Genomic DNA, 17,434 nt, shown 5'->3' with positions numbered 1-17,434 from the left:
ACAGAGCTGCACAGGCTGGTCACGTATTTCCGGCCAGCTCAGCGCGTTTGGGTTGGTGAAAACAGAGTCGAGCAGCTCAGATCCTCCTCAGATCCTCCTGAAACCTCCTCAGATCCTCCTGAAACCTCCTGAAACAGCGCCTGAACCCAGAAACACAGACAACATGGTGCTGCTGACGATGATCGCTCGGCTGGCGGACGGGCTGCCGCTCGCTGCCTCCATGCAGGAGGACGAACAGGTCCGTAGTCCCGCTGGTTTCTCCCGGTTTAGAGGCTGTTTAGTCCCGCTGGTTTCACTGAGCTCGACCATCTCTTATACCTCAAGCTGAATGTGGAGGAAATACTATATTACTGCCTGTCTGTGAGTGCTTCACTAACCTTACAGTCCTCAGTTTAGATGAACAGCTGCTTCCCGGACTAGTCTGGGGTTAAATTACAGTGTTTATGGTGAATCTGTGAATTTGGGCTTAATCCAGGTCTGGGAATCTAGTCCTGTATGTCCTGATGTCCTGAGACTGACCTTCTGAACCCTGACAGCCCGAGACCAGCACAAGGCCTTTGATCTCTTCATACTTCAGACAGTGTGGGAAGGTGGTGAGGAGGAAAGGCCTTTATGGGTCTTTACATCTGTGAGTGCTTCAGTAATGTTATAGGCCTTAATTTAGATGAACAGCTGCTACCCGGACTAGTCTGGGGTTAAATTGCAGTGTTTATGGTGAATATGTGAATTTGGGCTTAATCCAGGTCTGGGAAACTAGTCCTGTATGTCCTGATGTCCTGAGACTGACCTTCTGAACCCTGACAGCCCGAGACCAGCACAAGGCCTTTGGTCTCTTCATACTTCAGACAGTGTGGGAAGGTGGTGTGGAGGAAAGGCCTTTATGGGTCTTTACATCTGTGAGTGCTTCAGTAATGTTATAGGCCTTAATTTAGATGAACAGCTGCTTCCCGGACTAGTTTTGGGTTAAATTGCAGTGTTTATGGTGAATTTGGTCTGGGAATCTAGTCCCATATGTCCTGATGTCCTGAGACTGACCTTCTGAACCCTGAAGGCTTATTAAGACTTTCCTGTCTGTCTGTCGGTGCTTCAGTAACCTTATAGTCCTTAATTTAGATGAACAGCTGCTTCCCGGACTAGTTTTGGGTTAAATTGCAGTGTTTATGGTGAATTTGGACATTGGGCTTAATCCAGGTCTGGGAAACTAGTCCCATATCCCAATCTAGTCCTGATGTCAACGTGTAGCATTTTAGAGACTGACCTTCTGAACCCTGAAGGCTTATTAAGACTTTCCTGTCTGTCTGTCGGTGCTTCAGTAACCTTACAGTCCTTAATTTAGATGAACAGCTGCTTCCCGGACTAGTCTTGGGTTAAATTACAGTGTTTATGGTGAATTTGGTCTGGGAAACTAGTCCTGTATGTCCTGATGTCCTGAGACTGACCTTCTGAACCCTGACAGCCCGAGACCAGCATAAGGCCTTTAGGCTCTTCATAATTTAGGCTGAATGTGGGAAGGTGGTGAGGAGGAAAGGCCTTTATAGGTCTTTACATCTGTGAGTGCTTGAGTAACGCCATAGTCTTCAGTTTAGACTAACAGCTGCTTCCCGGACTAGTCTTGGGTTAAATTACAGTGTTTATGGTGAATTTGGTCTGGGAATCTAGTCCTGTATGTCCTGATGTCCTGAGACTGACCTTCTGAACCCTGAAGGCTTATTAAGACTTTCCTGTCTGTCGGTGCTTCAGTAACCTTATAGTCCTTAATTTGGACGAACAGCTGCTTCCCGGACTAGTTTTGGGTTAAATTGCAGTGTTTATGGTGAATTTGGACATTGGGCTTAATCCAGGTCTGGGAATCTAGTCCTGTATGTCCTGATGTCAACGTGTAGCATTTTAGAGACTGACCTCTGAACCCTGACAGCCCGAGACCAGCACAAGGCCTTTGGTCTCTTCATACTTCAGACAGTGTGGGAAGGTGGTGTGGAGGAAAGGCCTTTATAGGTCTTTACATCTGTGAGTGCTTGAGTAACGCCATAGTCCTCAGTTTAGACTAACAGCTGCTTCCCGGACTAGTCTTGGGTTAAAGTGCAGTGTTAATGGTGAATCTGTGAATTTGCATTGGATTGGGCTTAATCCAGGTCCTATACTAGTCCCATATGTCCTGATGTCAACGTGTAGCATTTTAGAGACTGACCTTTAGAGAGTGAGGCCTTCGTCAGCACCGAGCTCAACTTGTCTCTTTCCTGTAGTAACAGCCCTCCATTTAGACTAACAGCTGGATTTTTGCCCTAGTCTGTGAATCTGCATTGGATTGGACTTAATCCAGGTCTGGGAAACCCTCATAGACCTTGCATGTAAATCCACACCTTCTCGTTTTCATAAGTATGTTTCTGTCATAATTTATTAAGGATCATTGTAGGCCCTAGAATGGAACCCAGTGGGACTCCAAACGGCTGCTAAATATTTCACAGTCAGTTCTGCAGTAGGATTAAAGACTAGTGAAGTAAACCTAAGGTATCTGGCATCTAAATACGACTCCTATATAACTCCTTAAGCATTTAATATGAAAGTGTGGACGGTAGATTGTATGCGGATCGACGTTTAGTACCGACTAAAGGGTAAAACTGAGGACAGGTGTTTGTGAACAGATGCACACAATGGAATATTGTGTATATCAAAAATAGCAAATCACGATACACCAAGTCATTTTCACTGTAGAAGATGAGTCTCAGGCAGTCAGGCCTCAGGTTAAGGTTTGGGTTAATCCTCCCTGAGCGAGGCACCTAACCCCAAATTGCTCCCTAAGCCCTGAGGTGGCTGCCATGGATGGACTAAATACAGAGGTTATATTCAAGTGCGATCTAAATTCTAATATAGGACAATATTTTGATGTATTCTGACATTAAATAGTCGGAGTTCGCAAGTTTACACACTCTTATTTAAAAAAACACCTAAAATTGATGAGCTCAGATGAGTCATCCTTCTCAGTACAGGCCTGAATGCTTGAGCCTCAGACAGAGGCGTGGCCCCTGCTGATCAATACAGAGCTCTTCTGACGTGTCACCTTTATCCTGTCCTGAGGGGACTGGTCTCTTCCAGCATGACAGTGCACTATTTACAGTAGGGCTGGGCGATATAGTAAAAATACTACATCACGGTATTTAAAATAATATAATATAATCAATATATAATAATAAAATAACAAAATAATAAAATATAATGACAGATTAAAAACATCAGTAGCGACAGATTCTTATAAACTACTATTCATAAGAGTAAAAAAACACTATCACGATATTTAAAGACTTTTTCATGATATTTATCACGATACATTCATCACAATCTAAATACATCAGTAAGGTCAGACTCTTATAATCTACTGTTCAGATCCTCTCCTGTACTGAATACAGTGATTTATACTCAACATCTGCTGCTGTTCATCTAATGAACCCAGTCTAATTACACTGTTAGTAATGAAACCTGCAGCTGATCAGTAGATGTTTATTAAGCACTAACAGTTTCCTCCATGTGCTTAGAAAAGCTTATTGCTATCACAATAACAAAATTGATCACAAAATAAAATATCGTTAAATTGCCCAGCCCTAATTCACAGTGTAAATCCTCAGTAATAGCCTTCACGTACTCCAGATATCATCATTGGGAAATCTGGGCCAAAGTGTATTTGACACCTGGCTGTAGTTCATTGTGTCGCACTGATACTGTATCAGTATTGGTGCCGATACTGGCACTTAGCCACAGTAAGAGCTGGGCAATATGATGATATTGTATCGTATCGTGATAATTTTTTTTTACTGTGATAGCAATGAGCTTTTCTTAGACTGTTAGTGTTAATAAACACTGATCAGCTGCAGGTTTCATTACTTACTGTGTAATTAGACTGGTTTAATTAGATGAAGAGCAGCAGATGTTGAGTATAAATCACTGTATTCAGAACAAAATAGTAGTTTATAAGAATCTGTCGCTACTGATGTTTTTAGTTTGTGATGAATGTATCGTGATATCGTGAAAAATGTCTTTAAATATCATGATATATTGTATTTTTACCATATCGCACAGCCCTACCTATAGTCTACTATCGGCAGTAGAGAGCACCGACACCATGAAGTTTATTGACGCCCTTCTTGGGGTTAGAATTGGGATTAGATTTAAGGTTAGGGTGCAGAGTTACACCCAATAGACAGTGATTTACATTCAGCTAACGGAGTTCAGTTGCATTTAATCCATATTGAGTTGAAGGTTAGTTGAATGTCAGGTGAGCTTCTACGAGGCATCTCTAATGGACCATCCAAGTAAGTAAATCCCACCTGTTCACCCCATCATTTTTTCACACCAACCTCAGATAACCCTTTTCATTAAAATGCTGTTGAAGGGTTTGTCGAGGCCCCCCAGAGAGTCTGTGGATGGTCCAGGTCCAGCCTCTTCAACAGCCATGCTGAAAAGCTGAAATTGGTGCTAATATGTTTTCCTTTGCTTTCTGTCTGTCTCCTCTTGCTGCCATGCAGGGAAACGAGAAGGTTTGTACTCGCTCTGCATGATCAGCTCTGCTCGGTCGAACCCGCTCATGTTAGGAAATCTCATCTGGTTTTCCCATCACCATGTAGTGAAGAGCATGCAGTCGCCATCACCGTTGTTTCTTCTCTGTTGTGTCTAATCATGCTCTGGTTTGTGCTCAGATGGGTCGCGACCTGCAGCAGTATCAGAGCCAGGCCAAACAGCTGTTCCGGAAGCTTAACGAACAGAGTCCCACCCGCTGCACCTTGGAGGCTGGCGCCATGGCCTTCCAGTGAGTACTGAATGCTGTGCTGTTCGTTGTAATGAACTAGTAGTTAAGGACGTCCTTGGTGGAGTGTGGAAGTGGAACCTTCTGATGGCCTGCAAGGACTGGGTTAAAAACCCTAGTGGACTAATGGTGTTCAGCTCCGGTCCTGGAGGATCATTGGTGTCCCACAAGGCAAAGCTTTCCAGGACCTCCAGAGCTGAAGAGCTTGCTAGAGCAGTGTTTCTCAACCCGTTCCTTGAAGCCTACCTGGCAGATCTACATTTTTGCTCTCTACCACGCCCCTACCTACTAGGTTTGAGCAAGAATGTGGAATTCTCTGGTGGACCCCAAGGACTGGGTTAAAAACCCTAGTGGACTAATGGTGTTCAGCTCCGGTCCTGGAGGATCATTGGTGTCCCACAAAGCAAAGCTTTCCAGGACCTCCAGAACCAGAGCTAAACAGATTGCTAGAGCAGTGTTTCTCAACCCGTTCCTTGAAGCCTACCTGGCAGATCTACATTTTTGCTCTCTACCACGCCCCTACCTACTAGGTTTGAGCAAGAATGTGGAATTCTCTGGTGGACCCCAAGGACTGGGCTAAGACACACTGGGATAAACCAGTGGAAACATCCTCCTACTGGACTAGTGGTGTTTAACTCCAGTCCTGGAGGATCCTGGTGTCCAACAAAGCTTTCCAGGAGCTCCAGAACCTTATCATAAGTCATCCAGCTGGGTACAGAATCAGGCTTTCTGAAATGCACCAGTTGTCCAAATGTTTATGGACACCCCTTCTTCTTTAAGCTGTGCATGATACACATGCACAGCTTGTCTACTTTCTGTAGGGAAGCATTGCCACTAGAATAGGACTGTCTAGAGGAGATATAAAGCCCCCCAACGTTGAGCTGTGGAGCAGTGGAAGAACTGTGCTCTCTGAAATGATGTGTATACCCATCCTGTGTTCCACAGGGGTGGCTAATATAACCCTTCCGTTCAGTTAAATTTATTGAGGTGGAAACATTTGTGTTAATTATTTAAATGGTGTTAATAAATGATCTGGAGGTTCTGGAGGCTGGAATAAGACCTAGCAGGAGCCGGAACTTCATAACCTACATTGATCATCTGTGTTTTCAAAGCTATGTCATCGAGAAAGGGGTGTGTTATCTGGTGCTGTGTGAAGCGGGGTTCCCCAAAAAGCTTGCCTTCGCATACCTGGAAGACCTACAAGCAGAATTTCACGAACAGCATGGGAAGAAAGTGCCCACTGTGTCCAGACCTTACTCCTTCATTGAGTTTGGTAAGAGCTTTTTTTCCATTTAAAATCACACACACACACACACACACACACACACACACACACACACACACACACAGTACTGGATACTGTGGCTTAGTGCCTGTGCCTCGAGTTAGCCTTTACTCTGAGTTGTAAGCATGCTGTATCACTGAGCATACACCTCCCCGGTCTGTCCACAGACACGTACATTCAGAAAACGAAGAAGTCTTACATCGACAGCAGAGCGCGCAGGAACCTGGGCAGCATCAACACTGAGCTGCAGGACGTGCAGAGGATCATGGTGGCCAACATCGAGGAGGTGCTGCAGAGAGGAGAGGCTTTATCCGGTAAACTGCTTACACACACTCCCTACCCCCCAGCCCCTCACTCACAGATACTTATGTTATTTGTTTATCATCTCAAATTGGGGTTATTGTCACGTCACATGAGCACAGGTGTAAAGCTGAGGGAAAAAATTTAGTAGTATAAAAATAAAAAAAAATAATTCATAATATATCAGCGCTAAAAACGTTAAATCGTTTTTTACGTTTTGACGTAATCTGAATCAGGCGGTTTATCTTTATATCTTATTAGAATTTCATCATGAGCGGACCAATAGAAATAATAAAAGTTAAGAGTTTTTCCTTCTTCTGGAAAGTTGCTGTTTTTGAGATACGCGACCCTGACGAGCTGCGCTCCAATAAAACAAGCTATTAATGTCCAATATCAAATGTTCAGATGAAGCTGATTGTCGAGGCAAAGCACGATGGGTAAACTTGATCTACCTAAATTTTACAAATGGATAATTGATGTGTACCCCCCCCCTCCCCCCCTTTTCGTTATACTATATAATCATACTATACTAACTATACTATTATTTACAGTGTGTGGTGTTCCAGATGTCAAGCAGTTGAAGAGACGGGTTCTCAGTCTTGATGTGCAGCCTGTCACACCCAGTCTGGCTTAGGAATGCTCAGTAATTAGCTGATGAGCTGCTACAGGTTTTGTTATTAAACAGAAATGTAGAAATGTTGGTAGGGCTGGGCGAAATGGTGAAAATACTGTATCACAATATTTAAAGATATTTAAATATATATTTATCATGATACATGTGATATTAATATTATCATTTATTTTTATTATCTGCTGCTCTTCATCTAAATAAACCAGTCAATTCCACTGTTGGTAATAAAGCGTGCCGTTGAGAAGTGTTTATTAAGCACTAACAGTCCCTCCATATGATAAGAACAGCATATTGTTTATCGCAATAACAAAATTTCACCAAAATCACAATACAATACAATATCGTCATATTGCCCAGCTCTAGTTGTTGGTGTGGAAAATCACTCCCCTCATTCGATTAAAATAACTCTTAAAGCACAGCACGATACAGTGTTTACCACACACACACACACACACACACACATATATACAAATTCATCCTGTTTGCTCTATAAGAAACCTTACAACCTAGCAGAATAATACCCTCTATGGACAAAAGTATTGGGACAACTCATTGTTTCTTCTGAAATCAAGGGTATTAAAAAGAGATGATCCTGTTGATCCTTTTGTTGGAGTAACTGTCTCTACTGTCCAGGGAGGAAGACTTTCTGCTAGACTTTAGAAGAGCATTGCTATGAGGATTTGATTGCATTCAGTGACAAAAGCAGCATTAGTGAGGTCAGGATGTTGGCTGATGATCACCACCCCACCTCATCATCCCCAACTCCCCAATTCCTTATCCCAAAAGTATTAGATGGAGCACCGTCCTCATTCCAGTAATCACAGTTCTTCCACTGCTCCACAGCTCAGTGCCCCACTAGCCCACACCTGGCATTAGGCAGGTGATAAAGTAACTTAACTTAAAGTAGCTGAATGCATTCGTTAGAAGGGAACACCCATTCGATTTGGACATATGGTGTAGATCCAGGCTACAGCTTATACCGAAGGCTAACCCCACCTTCTTCTCTCCCCCTCTCTGCACCTCCAGCTTTGGACTCCAAGGCCAGCAACCTGTCTAGCCTGTCCAAGAAGTACCGCAGCGACGCCAAATACCTGAACACACGCTCCACCTACGCCAAGCTGGCTGCCGGCGGCGTCTTCTTCATCATGCTCATCGTCTACATACGCTTCTGGTGGCTGTGAGGAAGAGGAGGAGGAGAAGGAGAGAGGAAGAGAGGAGGCGCCGCAGATCCGGAGGACACTGCAGACGTTCATGAAGGAAGTGGACACGCGCTCGTCTTCCGCTGCATGGCAACGCTCCTCCGTTCCTTCAAAGACTGTTCAATCCCGCACTTTCTCTCCCCCGCAGTCCGTAGATGAAACTACGAGTAGGGGGCCGGTTTCCTGGACACGTGTTAAACCTAGCCTTGGGCTAAATCGTAATATCTGGAGCGAATCAGCAGGGAAAACGCTTTTAGTCCGGGATTAGGGTTCATCCTCGTCCAGCAAACCGGCCCTATGTGATTTATTAATGTTCTATGTTTTATTAACAAACGTTGTTTGTGTTTTCAGTGAGTGAGCGAGCGAGTATGTGTGTGTGAGTGTGTGTGTGTGTGTGTGTATGGATGGAGGGAGGTGTTCTATATGACGGTGAGAAAGAGCATGAGCTTTTCCTGTCTTCACAAACCCGTTTCAGGAACCCGCCCAGTCGTTGTCAGTGACCTGACAAGTGAGATTCCCCCTAGTGGACAGTTTGGAATCACTCTGCCGTGTTTCACAGTGTTTCACAGTTCACGAAGAGCAGCTGTAAGACGATGAAGTCACTGGGTGGTGTCATCAGAAGATTGTGTAAGTCTGTCTGGGTTAGACACAAAGTGAGTCACACGTTTAGCTTCTCACTCACTCGCTCGTTCGTTCGCTCGCTCGCTCGCTCACTGGGCCTCTCTGGAGTCATTTCAGTTCGCTTTCTCCAGGTTTCCATCAGTTTGGCAGTGAACTATTCAGCCATGCCCCAGGTTCAAACATCATCAGGGTGAGGTCCAAAGAGAAACTTCACACTATCGAGAACTTCTGGCTTCCTGCTGCGTTCGGTGACAATAAAGCAGCTCAAAGTTTGATGGCTGTTGTTGGCTTTTATTTTTGTGTGTGTGTGTGTGTGTGTGTGTGTGTGTGTGTGTGTGTGTGTGTGTGTGTGTGTGTGTGTGTATTTTATTTTTTTAAAGAGTTTTGGTTAAATCAAGCAACATTATGCAGCATTTCTACCTCAAAACAGCAGCTTTTTCATGTTTCCTGAAGGAGCCCGAGCTTTGAGGGGGTCTGTGTGTTAGGGGGTTCAGGCTGTATTGATTGCAGAAAACCAGATCATGATGATAATGATGATTAGAAAGTAATAACTTTGTGATTTTCAAGCACTAAGATTATTAAGATGCTCTCCTCACTGATTTCCTGTAGCTGCTGCCCAGCTCATCAGATTCATCCCCCTGATTCTGGCCTACAAAGCCAAGACTGGACCAGACAGCCCCTCCGTACTTGATGGTGATGGTCAAAAGCTGACCCGCACCAAGAGCCCTTTCAGTTTCAAGTTCGGCTCGGCTCGGCTCGACCTGCCATTCTTTAAGATCCATGGAGGACAAGCGTCCAGGCTTTTTTCTGTCCTGCACCGAAGTGGTGGAACGAACTTCCCCTGGGTGTCCGAACAGCAGAGTCCAACGCTCGCTGTCCTCAAACCCAGACTGAAGACCCTCCTCTTCTGAGAGTACTTGGGCATCATGAATGTAGTGAATGTAGAGTGTTGTGTCTAATAAGCTTAGAGGGACCGATATAAACTAGCTATGGGAGTGGGATTAGTGTCTATCACTGCAGAGGGCAGTGGTGGCTCAGCGGTTACAGCACCGTGCTCTTGATAACAGGGTTGTATTAATTCAGTGCCCGGGCTGATCAAGCTAGCTGCCACTGTTAGGCCCCTGAGCAAGGTCCTTAACTCTCTCTCTCGGCTGCCTATCGCTCCGAATCACGACTGTGGACAATTTCCATAGGCCTTATAGTGTCGTCAATGGCGAAAGCATTCATTAGAGGGGGTGTCTACAAACATTTGGCCATATGGTAAGTAAGCGTATGCAACATTATGCAGCATTTTTGCAGGGAGAATGGCGTCTCCGTCAATGGTGGAGCTGCAGGAGGGAGAGCGAGACATCTCTCCAGGACTCATATAGTGTCTCATTACTGTAAAATGTCCTGTAGTATTAGTCTACCACCTCAGTCCACATGCTTCTCTACCTTCAGGTGCTGCTCCTGGGGCTCTCGGCTTGTCTAGAGATGCATTAAGCATGTCCCTTATAGGTGGCTCATACGCATATTGCAGTTCCTGACTGTAGGGGGAGCCCAGGAGCAAGAAGAAATGCCAGTTCTTGCATAATACTGATACTATATTATAAAAGTCTGATTTGGGGAATTGCATTCCCCCCCCCTGCAATGCTATGTCCATCCACCAGTAGGCGCCACATGGCAACAGTTGTGTTTCTGAGGCCTTGAAAAAAAAAATTCACTGAACTCAAGAAGTAAAAAAAGTCAAAGACTAAGAAAGAGGACGGAAGAGCAGAGTGTACAGTCACAGGCTTGTGATTAATTGCAGAGGAAGCTCTTCACCTTCTTCTTAGCGCAGGAAGTGGGCAAAAAAAAAAGAGAGACAGAGAGAGAGAGAGAGAGAGAGAGAAGCAGGCGAGTCGAGCGAAACCGCAGGGCACAGGCTAAACTTTTAACCTTCGGCTTCTGCAGAAGTACAGCCTGGTACTGAAGACTTCAGCTTTTTGTCTCCACAGTAAATGTGTGTGAGAGTGTGTGTGTGTGTGTGTGTGTGTGTGTGTTTGAGAGAGAGAGAGAGAGAGAGAGAGAGAGAGAGAGAGTGTGAGTGAGAGAGTGTCAGATCGGCACTGAATGATTTACCGTTAATGACCTCAGTAGGCCTGCAGAGGTGTAGTGCGTGTGTGTTTGTCTCTTTGAAGGCACTGCATGTCCTCAGCAGGTAGATGAAAACATGAGCACTTTGTGGTTGTGGGACGTTCAGCTTCTCCCCACCAAAAAACAAAGAAATCTGCAGCTTTTATTAGAAAAAAATAACAGAGGCCTAAGATCCGTATCTGTAGCCTGCATCACACCAGCGATACATGAACCAGCTGGAAAACCTGTACTGGTGATGATCTCAGATCGACAGAATAGCCACAGCCACTCTGACTACTCACATTGCCAAGACTGCATATCCCTCATGTGATTTTGACTAGTCACATGTTACCATTGACTTGCATGGAATTTCATATCTCATATCTCTAATTACAGAATTATTCTTTAATTCTATTTTAGTATATCTTTAATTTCTTTATCGAATTATTTTTCATTATTTATATATTTTATAATTATTATTTCTATTATATATATATACATTATTATTATTAATCTAGTTAAAACTCAAATTCTAATCATCTAAACTAGACTAGACGAGCTGTGTGTGCTCTGTGTAGCTGAATGCTACATTCATTAGAAGAAGTGTCCACAAACATTCGGACATGTAGTGCATGACCTTCATGGAAGACCCATCAGAAGAAAAAGCTTATCTGCATCCTCACCTCAAGCAGAACGTGAGCTTAAGCAGCTTTCTAAGAAACATCTCAACAGGCCTGGGGCTTTTTGTGAACAGGTCCACATTTCCACAGCTCAGCATATTGATATTCTAATAAATTTAAATAGATAAACAATACGTTGCGAGGTTTAGGGGTGTGTGTGTGTGTGTGTGTGAGTGTGTGTGGTGTATTTGTTAGCTTAACAACTTTCAGATCTCTCCTCGAGGAAGCGCTAAGGCCCTATCTCTATGCAGATTGCACAAGCTGTGTGAGTGCGGCCTAAACTGGCTGAATTCAGTGAGCCCATTGGCCGCTCTCTGCAAACCCAGATGACAGGGTGCTGTAAACAGATCTCATATAGCGACCTGGCCGTTGTAGGTCTGAGTAATTTGGGGTTTTGAGATTTGAGTGAAGCTCACGGCCCCGAGATCAAAAACAGAACTCGAAAAACTGTTTCGGTGTCTCGAAAAAAACGACAGGATGTGCTGCTTATCTGTGCAAAAAGTGACTGAATCGGTTTCCAGGTACCAGGTTCTCTTTCTCTCTCTCTCTCACACACACTTTTTCACTCTCTCTCTCTCCCTCTCTCTCTCTCTCTTGCCATTACACTGCTCTTTTGGTCTTAGGCGGGTCATGAAAATCATTCAAAACAACATTACGTGTCCAAATATTTATGGACACCCGTTCAAATGAATGCATTCAGCTAGTTGCACCCATTACTGACACAGATGTGCAAGTGCATCCACACACACACACACAGCTAGTCTAGTCCCTGTAGAGAAGTACTGCCAATACAATAGGACTCACTGGAGCAGATAAACCCAGACGAACCTGTTGGCCCCATGCTGCCTAATAATGCCAGGCGTGGGCTAGAGGGGTGTAAAGCCCCCCAGCATTGAGGAGCTGTGGAGCAGTGGAAGAACTGTGTTCTCTGGAATGATGGATGGTGGTGGAGCTCCATCCAGTACATTTGGGATGAGTTGGGGATGACGAAGTGAGGATGGTGATCATCAACATCAACATCCTGACCGCACTAACGCTCTTGTCGCTGAATGCAATCAAATTCTTACAGCAATGCTGCTCCAAAATCTAGCAGAAAGTCTTCCTCCCAGGACAGTAGAGACAGTTACTCCAACAGAAGCAGGATCAGCTCTATTTGATAGCCTTGATTTTAGAGGAAACAATGAACGAGCAGGTGTCCAAATACTTTAAGAGCGTTAGTGAGGTCAGGATGTTGATGTTGATAATCTCCACCCAACCTCATCCTACCAAACTCACCCCAAAAGTATTGTATGGAGCACCAACCATCATTCCAGAGAGCACAGTTCCGGGGGGCTTTATACCCCCCTCTAGCCCATGCCTGGCATTGTTAGGCAGCATGGTGCCAATAGGTTCATCATGTTTATCTGCTCCAGAGAGTCCTATTCTATTGGCGGTACTTCTCTACAAGGACTAGACAAGCTGTGTGCATGTGGTGTCCACAAACATTTGGACATGTAGTGTGTGTGTGTGTGTGTGTGTGTGTGTGTGTGTGTATCCCCCACATCTCTCTGCTTTCAGTTCATTGCACTTTTTTGTTGGGTGCTTTATATGTGGTAGTATGAGGCTGAATGGAATATTATAATAATAATATTAATATTCATGAACTGAGAGTGCTGGTGTCCACCAGCAGATCACTGAGCAGCGTAACGGTTAGTGTGAGAGCTACAGATGACTCAAAGTCAGCAGAAAAAAGGAAGCAGAGCTCCAGTCATATATAGAAAGTAAGCCATGTGTAAAAAAGAGAAAGTGAGAAAAAACAAGAGATACAAAACAAGGGCTATTATGATTCATACAACTGTTATTAACTTATTATTAATGTTTATTATCCCTGCCAGCATGCTCATGTGGGGCTCACATGGGTCAAACATGGGTGGGCATGGGCTCTGAGTGGTTTTGTGGGACCCAGTTGGGCTTCTCAAATGGGCTTCCCATTATTACAGCCCACCTTAATCTCACATGGGTCCCATCTAGGCCCCGTATGCGGTGTACAACCCAGATGTTTAACCCCTCATGGTCCCATCACTGACTATTGGCACCATGCTGCCTAATGCCAGCCATGGGCTAGAGGGGGGGGGGTGTAAAGCCCCCCAGCACTGAGCTGTGGAGCAGTGGAAGAACTGTGCTCTCTGGAATGATGATTGATTCTCCATCCAATAGTTTTGGGGGAGTTGGGGATGATGAGGCGGGGTGATGATGCAATCAAATCCTCACAGCAATGCTCCTCCAAAGTCTAGTAGAGAGTCTTCCTCCCTGCACAGTAGAGACAGTTACTCCAACAGAAGCAGGATAAGCTTTTTTTAATTCCCTTGATTTTGGAAGGAGCAATGAATGAGCAGGTGTCCCAATACTTTTGTCCATTTATAGTATATTAAATACATTGTATGCACAGGGAGCTGGAAGAGGAGCTCCACTCATAGACCTGGTATTGTAGTACATCCAGTGATGATGCGTTTCCTTTGGGGCTGCTGTGGCCTAAAGGTTAGAGAAGTGGGCTTGGGACCCGAAGGGCAGTGGTTCAATCCCCAGGACCCCCTTTAATCCTCCAGGAGCCCCCTGAGCAAGGCACCCTATCCCTGATATGCTCTGTGGGTGCTCCAGCTGTGTGTTCTCAGTGACCTAGTCACTACTGTGTGTGTGTGTGTGTGTGTGTGTGTGTGTGTGTGTGTGTGTGTTTTCACTGCCATGGATAAGTAAAATTCAGACTGCTGTGCAATGGCCGTATAATGAGCTTAATCTGGCCAAGGGTGTCCAAACTTTTGCATACACTTTTTTTTTGTGAGAGTGAAGGAATGCAGAGCTGGTTCTCTCTCTCTCTCTCTCTCTCTCTCTCTCTCTCTCTTGTTACCATGGCAGCGTGGAGTGCATGACAGTCATGTGATAAAGAAGCTGATTGGATTAAAATACTTCTTATGATCAAGGGTCAAATAGCATAAAGTCAAAGGACTACACACACACACACACACACACACACACACCTATACGCACACAGTCGTATGCAAAAGTTTGGGCGCCCCTGGTTAAATGACATTCATTGCTAATGTTCTGTAAATGCCACTGCATGGCCAAATGTTTGTGGACACCCTTTCTAATGAATGCATTCAGCTACTTAGGTTACACAGATGTGCAAATGCACACACACACACACACTCACAGCTTGATTAGTACCTATAGAGAAGTACTACCAGTAGAACAGGACTTCCGCAAGCAGAGGGGTATAAAGCCCCCCAGCACTGAGCTGTGAAGCAGTGGAGTGTGCTCTCTGACAGGATGCTTGGTGCTTCATCCAGTACTTTTGGGATGAGTTAGGGACAATGAGGTGGATATCAGGTGGATATCATCCAATATCAGGTGTACAGGTGTCCCAATACTTTTGTCCATATGGTATGTAGTCTTGTAATAGCACTGGTGTTAAAACAAGTGTCTCCATGAGGTCATGAACTGAACAGAGAGAGAGAAGAACCACAAGCCACAGCAATAATCTACATAGAGGAAGAGTGAAGGTGCAGTGGTGCAGCTGTTGCTAAATTAGTGGTGTGGCCCACTCATCTCTAACCTAGTCTCTGGATGGTCATTAATACAGCATCAGCAGCTTATAAACACGTCCTCTCTACCTCGAGGCCGCTGGTTTCTGTATTTCATGCCTTTAAAATGACTGTTTGTTAAATGTTGAAGCACGTTTTCAGAGATAAGCTGAAGTTGGGCCTGCTCGCCCGAAATATCATCGGAAACGCAAGTAACTGCCAGTCTCGCAGTTCTCTACCTCGCTGACCAGCGCTGCGCCCAGCATCACTTCCGCTGCATTTGCAAAGCTACCGCGCCAACCTCGCCAGCAGCGCTACTGCGGCATTAGCATCGCTACCACGACAACTGCCGGCTGCGCCTAGCATCACTTACACGGCCTTAGCATCGCTACCACGTCTAGCAACTCTACCGTGGTGACTGCCAACCTCGCCCTGCATCCGTATCATGGTGTTAGCATCACTGTCACCACATTAGTGACACTACCGCGTCAACCTCTTCAGCAGCACCAGCGCACCATTAGCATCACTACCAGGTGGACTGCCGGCTGTGCCTAGCATCACTTACGCTGCCCTAGCATCGCTACCACACCTAGCAACTGTACCGTGGCGACTGCCGGCCTCACCCTGTATCTCTATGGCGGCGTTAGCATCACTATCACAACTATCACCACATTAGTAATACTACCGCATCGGCCTCACCAGCAGCGCTACCGCCCCATTAGCATTAGCATAGCTACCACGTGAACTGCTGGCCATGCCCAGCATGACGTCCACAGCATTAGCATCACTACCACGTCGAGCAACTCTACCGTGGTGACTGCCGGCCTCACCTGGCATCACTCTAGCGGCGTTAGCATCGCTACCGCATTTACTACCGGCCTCACCCAGCATCTCTGGACTTTCATGGACAAAAGTATTGGGACACCTGCTCATTCGTTATTTCTTTTAAAATCAAAAGTATTAAAAAAGATTAAATCCTGCTTTTGTTAGAGTAACTGTCTCTACTGAGCGTGGGTGGTGGTTGACGCAGTAGCATTGCTAATGCCGCGGTACACCACAATATAGATGCTGGGCAAGGCCAGCAGTCACCACTGTAGCGATGCTAACACCGCCATAGAGATGCTCAGTAATGCTGGCAGTCCTCACAGGAGAGATGCCAGATGCTCTTGACACTGAATGCAATCAAATCCTCACAGCAATGCTCCTCCAAAATCTAGTAGAAAGTCTTCTTCTCTGGACAGTAGCGGCAGTTACTCTAACAAAAGCAGGATCAGCTATTTTTATTACCCTTGATTTCTGAAGAAACAATGAACAAGCAGGTGTCCCAATACTTTTGTCCATGTAGTGTATAATTCACCTGCCTGTGAGACCAAAGATGTTTGAAAACAGGCAGTTCAGCGAGTGCCTGAGTGACTCCTGATTCCAGTTTACTGCCAGTACTGCCAGTTTAAAAGACAGGTCATTTTTGCTCCTCGGCTCCCCCTACAGGTGGGGAGTGTAATTGACTTACTTAATCCACTGCAGTTAACACAAAAACGCATGGACAGCTGTACACATGCATTTCTGGACAAGCTGAGAGACTCAGAAGCTTGATCTGAAGGTAGAGGACAGGATTTACTACAGGATTTTACACTAATCTGACTCGGGTTCTGCAGCGTTACACAGCAGGTCTCTCTCGAGATGTCTCTCGCTCCTGCAGCTCCACCACCAAACCTCCATATAGTGCAGTAGCAGCAGCAGCGTTCCGGCCCGGAGCGGGAATGACGGAGACGCCGTTCTCCCCCTGTTACAGTCAGTGGGGCTGTGTTAAGGTACTGTTGCTCCATATTGTTGCTTTAAAGGCCTGCAGCTGTTAATAGATAACTTGGTAATGTAGAGAAACTCAGCGCTACCACTGACCAAGCCATAAGTCTCTCACATGGTGTCTAATTCCCTGACCTCATGTCCTGAACACCTGATGTTCTCAGCCTTTATTTGTTTTTCCCAAAAATCTCACCACACACATCCAGGGTTCCTCTTTGACCCTGCTGATGATGTTGACACTTCACCTCTCTCTCTCTCGGTCTGTCTCTCTCTCTCTCACGCTCTCACATCTCTCCATCCCAGCTGCGATGCCGTGGACATGGTCGTAAAAGTGATGGGCGAAAGAGGAAGTTCAGAGGGAGTGTGTGAGTTATGGCCCCCAGCGCACACACACAGGGGCCTGGGAACTGCCTCCGCTGTCAGTCATGTGCCCCAGAAGTACACCTTGCACACACTAACACACACA

The 17,434-nt window shown here is 45.3% G+C and overlaps 1 protein-coding gene across 2 annotated transcripts; it reads left to right on the top strand.

The window, feature by feature from the left end:
- On the top strand, window positions 1-9,104 carry sec22bb (SEC22 homolog B, vesicle trafficking protein b). Of its 2 annotated transcripts, XM_072681360.1 has the most exons (6): window positions 1-238; window positions 4,518-4,529; window positions 4,689-4,798; window positions 5,908-6,068; window positions 6,248-6,394; window positions 8,038-9,104. In XM_072681360.1, the coding sequence occupies exons 1-6, from the start codon at window positions 164-166 to the stop codon at window positions 8,190-8,192; spliced, it is 660 nt and encodes a 219-aa protein (XP_072537461.1). In that variant the 5' UTR covers window positions 1-163; the 3' UTR covers window positions 8,193-9,104. The 2 variants fall into 2 exon arrangements, with proteins under 2 accessions (XP_072537461.1, XP_072537462.1); XM_072681361.1 differs by lacking the exon at window positions 4,518-4,529 and having other exon boundaries at window positions 2-238.
- The last annotated feature ends 8,330 nt before the right edge of the window (window positions 9,105-17,434 follow it).

Source organism: Salminus brasiliensis, chromosome 6 (assembly GCF_030463535.1).
Source record: "Salminus brasiliensis chromosome 6, fSalBra1.hap2, whole genome shotgun sequence".
NCBI lineage: Eukaryota > Metazoa > Chordata > Actinopteri > Characiformes > Bryconidae > Salminus > Salminus brasiliensis.
The sequence above is the reverse complement of the archived record's forward strand: the minus strand, read 5'-3'. Positions and strand labels throughout refer to the sequence as shown.